The 5203-nt window shown below is 36.5% G+C and overlaps 1 protein-coding gene across 5 annotated transcripts in view; it reads left to right on the top strand.

The window, feature by feature from the left end:
- tox2 (TOX high mobility group box family member 2) overlaps positions 1–4458 on the top strand; it is a 112829-nt gene extending 108371 nt beyond the window's left edge. For all 5 annotated transcript variants that reach the window (XM_059570360.1, XM_059570361.1, XM_059570363.1 and 2 more), the window contains 3 exons: positions 43–429; positions 1855–1991; positions 3142–4458. In XM_059570360.1, coding sequence (XP_059426343.1) covers positions 43–429; positions 1855–1991; positions 3142–3184 — 567 coding nt within the window. In that variant the 3' untranslated portion in view covers positions 3185–4458. The remainder of the gene's footprint in view (positions 1–42; positions 430–1854; positions 1992–3141) is intronic.
- Positions 4459–5203: the final 745 nt, after the last annotated feature.

Genomic DNA, 5203 nt, shown 5'->3' on the forward strand with positions numbered 1-5203 from the left:
GTTTGTATATAGCATCAATATGATGTGCATGTTCTCTGTCAGACCTACAGTGACCCGGTGGAGAACAAAAGTGTCCAGTCTAGTCAGCCGTCGTCACACATGATGGGCCCCAACGCCTCCCTGTACAGCGTCCCACCCCAGCCCTCCTCCCCGTACCTGGGCCCCAGCCCCTTTCCTCTCTCAGACCTCCAGAGCTACGCGGCGGGGGCTCCCAGACACGGCCTGCCCCGTTCAGCCATGCTGCCCGCGCTCAGTGCCTCTCCCCCAGCATCCTTCCAGATCAGCCCTCCCCTCCACCAGCAGCTCTCTCTGCACCAGGGCTCCCTCCTCAACCAGCCAATCCGCATGCAGCAGGTCCAGTCACAGCCAATCATCTCTCACCAGATGGGCCTCCAGGCTCCGCTGCACTCCCCACCCCCAGGACAGCAGGTTAGTGTGCATGCTGGGAAACACCACATGTGCTTGTGTTTATGGGGTACCGCTGGAACGGCACACTGCCATTGAATTTTGTGCATAGAAATTTCCCAGTTACCAGTTACCCTGACCACAAAATCAGTCATAAGGGTCAACTGACTGAAACTGAGATTTATGCATGAATACGCTGAATAAATAAGCTTTCCATTGATGTATGGTTTGTAGGGATATTTAGAATAAAATATTAAATATTAATTAATAAATACTGAGAAAATAGTGTTTAAAGTTGTCCAGATGAACTCCTTAGCAATGCATATTACTAATCAAAAATAAAGTTTTGATATATTTACGGTAGGAGGTTTACTAAATATCTTCATGGAACATGATCTTTACTTAATATCCTAATGATTTTTGGCATAAAAGAAAAATCTACAATTTTGACCCATACAATGTATTGTTGGCTATTGGTACCTGTGCTACTTATGACTGCTTTTGTGCTCCAGGGTCACAAATGTACAACTGTACAACTCTATCCTATAATGTTATGCGCTCAACTTGAACTTCATTTCCAGCGTTCATTTGATTTTCTAAATGCAAATAACATCTTTCCTAAATTATATCTGGACGTGATTTCTTAATTTAAACATAAAGTTGCGTACCAATTTTTTTTTTATTATACAATATATAACATATTTTCCAAACTTGGCCATGGTAACATTTATCGATGCTACAATGCTTGAAATTACTATTTTGGGGGAAAAAAAATAGCATACAGTGTATATTTGCAGTGTGCAGTAAACAGTATGGTTGTATTGCATTCCAAACTTGCCATGATCTAAGGTGTAATTTTTTTAAATCTTATTTTTCTGTGGAAAACCAATGAAACACACAGTATTTATCCCCTGGTTTTTGTTAAAGTCTGTAATAGTGGTGATCAGAGTTTTAGCCGGAACTAATGTTGGGAAATTGTTATGAAGTTAAGCTGGAAAAGGAAAGGTCATCTTAAGCGAGCAGCTAGCGGTTGCAGTGTGAGGTGAAATGAGATGAAGTGAGAACTGGGGTGGAGGATGTGTTGTTTTGAAGGTGTTGTCTTTATCAAAAGATGCCGTGTGAAGTGAAAAGGTCTGATTTTTCAAAGCACCATCAGTGTTTAGCACCTCCCTGCAGTGAAGAATTAAAAGAGAGCATTTTATCAGCTGTGAGAAAATGAGAAGTGAGAAATAAATTATAGGTTTCATTCTTGGTATGTTTTTTAAATCTTTAAATAGCATGCTTTACATTTTCAGAATTTAATTAAAATTACAGTTTTGTATGTTAAGTATGTAAATTAGGGCCTCACACTTGCATTGCATTGACCAAGCATTTATATTTGTATAATTGCATATGTATCTGGCCTTAAAATGCTAATAATATACTGTATGTGTGTTCTCTCTCTTCTAGGGATTCTCTCACTTACAGTCCGAGTATCAGAAGAGTGTGGGGGGGTCTCAGTCTCCAGGGGCTCCGAACCCAGCGGGCCAGAACCCCGACTGGGACAGCGAGTACTGCAACCGGGAATGTGGCGGAAACCACTGCAGGTAAACAGTGTGTTTGTTACAATGTTAACTGCGCTTGTCCCATGAGACGTGTGTGTCATGGTATCAGGGGACACTGTGAGCGTGTGTAGGCAGTGTGTGTGGTTTCAGAGCAGTGCGGCATGAATTATTTATTCTGTAATATAACAATGCAATGCAAAAACCACATACAATAACAAAGTTAAAAGACTAGTACACCCAAAAATGAAAAATCTGTCATTATTTATTCACCTCATGTCATTCCAAACCTGTATGACTTTCTTATGTGGAACACAAAAATATATATTTAGCCGAATGTTCAAACTTCTATAAAGTACTGACAAAAAGCATCTTAATTTTCATTACCTTGGTTTTTAGTGTTCTAAAGTCATATGATAGATCTGAAGAAAACTTTGAGTGAATATAGTAATCCTTTTTATAATTTTTTTTCTCAAATTCCATTTTTATTTTCATTTTCATTTTTTTCTGGACTCTGTTTAATGGTTAAATCAATAAAATGTAATATAATTGAACATAAATTTATTAAAAGTTTACTAAAAAGAACATTTTTAGGGTACTATGATTTTTCTCTCAAATTCCATTTATATATATATATATATTTTTTTTTTTTTTACAAATTCTGTGTTTTCTGTTAATTTTTTTCCGGATTACATTTTAATGGTTAATTAATAATCAAAAAGCATTTCTAATTCATAAAAATAACTTAATTTATTCCGTTTTTTACAAATAAAATCAAAAATACAATGGTCCATGTCGTGATTTAAGTGTACTGACCCTATTTTGATTTATTCTTTCAAAATTTGACACATTCCTTGACATTCTATGTTGTACAGTAAATTCCATTTTTATGTCTTTTTATGGCAATATTTTATTCTGCAATTCCATTTGCATTTTCTTCATCACAGCCCTAGGATTGATGTTACGATGTTAAGGCTTTTTTTTTTTTGGTTGCTCAGACATTTTGCTCAATATCTTTATTTTTGTTCAGTGGATTGGTTTGAATTTTGGTGTGGAGTGACATGAGGGTGAGTCAATAATGACACAATTGTCATTGTTGGCTGAAAATTTTCTCAGGAGAACTTTTGCAGTTTAAAAAAAAAAAGCAAGGCATTAACGTTTTCCTGAAACTCGTTTGTTTCTCATTGTTTCACAGTGGCAGTATGATAGGCAGGGACAAGCCACTCTACCTCACTTGAAGCAAAACAAGGAGAACGGAAAGAGAAAAGATGAAACAACACCAGGGAGTCCACGGCACCCTTCCCAGACATCATCAGTTTCCCTCAGTGTCATTTTTCATTCGTTTTTAGAAGGATGTGTGTGTGTACGCGTTCTGAAGACTACTAGTGATCCTTTCATTTTTGCCAAGCACTTAAAAATGTACAGGCCTCTCCGTCAGAGACCTCAGAGAGCACTCACCCTGTCTCTGAATAAACTTAAAAGAAAAACACAAAAAAAGATGTATATAAAAACGAAAAGGAAAAAAACAAATAAAGCAAACTACCATTAAACTGGCCCTCAGGGCAAATGAGCTTTAACTAAAACAGAGGAGATCTCTCCTCGTAGTTTCTCAGTTACTTTCCCTCTGGTCTCATTTTTATTTTATTTTCATTTTTTTTTGTTTTGCTGTTGTACTTACTGTTGTATTTATTTCCTGCTTGCAACATAGCGCTTCTTTTGGCTGATAACAGGTCCTTTACTTTAGAGAAAATACTCTTCTGAGTGCGATACGTTGCTGTTCAACTAATGCTAATAATGTGAATTTTAGGCAAAAAATAAAAATAAAATAGACAGGAAAAAAGTAATACACAAATGGAAAAATTGATACAAACAACTTCTTTTTGTAATTTTAAAGACCCGTGTAGGTCTTTGTTGATCTGTCACAGTGTGATTGTAAATATCACTTTTTTTTGGGGGGGGTCAAATTGGGAAGATGAAGTCCAGATATTCTTTTTCTTCTTTAATATTACTTTTAATTCATTGATTTGTATTTTAAATGGTATTTTGTGAATGCGTGCCGGTTTGAATGAGTGTGTGTGAGTGTATTTGTGTGTTGTGTAACTGAACAGCCTGTGCAGGTGATATCAGAAGAGTTTCCACACGTACACAATCTTGCATTAAAATCTGTGCTCACTGGTGTGAAAAAAAGATCTATGGCAAAAACCATGACAGACTGCATGACCTGGCTCTCCATTTAGGCTCCCCGATTCATCAGAGCCTCATTTTTGGTTTTAAAGCATGACTGTATGGAAGTCTGTTTCCATCACTGAATACACAATTAAAAAAAAAAGGTAATTGTGTCTTTTTATTTCACAATTCTTTTTTTCTTGCAATTGCAAGTTTCGTTTTGCAGTTCAGACTTTTTCTCAGAATTGCATGATAAAACTAGAAATTCTAACTTTTATCTCAGAATTGCGAGATATAATTCTGAGACAGTCACAATTGCAAGAAAAAAGTCAGAATTGCAAGATACAAACTTGCGAGTTTATATCACACAACTCTAAGGAAAAACTCAGAACTGTGAGATAAAAAGATTAAATTATCTGTTTTTTATTCAGTAGCAGAAATAGACTTCAATAACTCTGAGATCGCAAACGTACGGTTTTACGAAGCATGTTCACAGCCAAACTAGTGAGGTGATTTGATCAGCTTTGTCGATTTACTCTCAGGTTCTACATGCGACGTATAGAAGCGTAAATGTCCCAGATTCAGGTCAAAGGCCAGAAACAATCTTCACGCAAGGACGTGAACACTGACATGTTGCAAGGGCAGTTTCCAAACGTTTGTGCCATTAATCCTTATTATTCAGCAAGATTCTCTTCAGTTTATGTTAACCTCGCCACTTGTGAAAACACAGATGATGCACCGCATTTCACATTTTTGTGCTTGCATAGAGTTTGTTTCAAGCCTGAAGCAGTGGTTCTGTTGAAACCCGGGTCATTTCTTTTGCCTGGTCTTGACTGACATTAAATCCACCAATATTACATGTAAAGGTGAACTATTATGTTCTCAGTGTGAGATAATACAGCACACAGTAAACCAACAGTGGGTCTATAGTTTTCTAGTAGCTTTTGCTAGATGTTCTATTGTGTTGATCTCATCTTTAAGTTTTGTGGGGAAAAAATTAAATACATTTGATCATTTAGTCGAACGTTTTATTTTATTTTATTTTTATTTTTTTCTACTGTAGCATACTATTTTTAGTTGAATAAAAAGAA

Source organism: Carassius carassius, chromosome 17, assembly GCF_963082965.1.
Source record: "Carassius carassius chromosome 17, fCarCar2.1, whole genome shotgun sequence".
In the NCBI taxonomy this organism is placed as follows: Eukaryota; Metazoa; Chordata; class Actinopteri; order Cypriniformes; family Cyprinidae; genus Carassius; species Carassius carassius.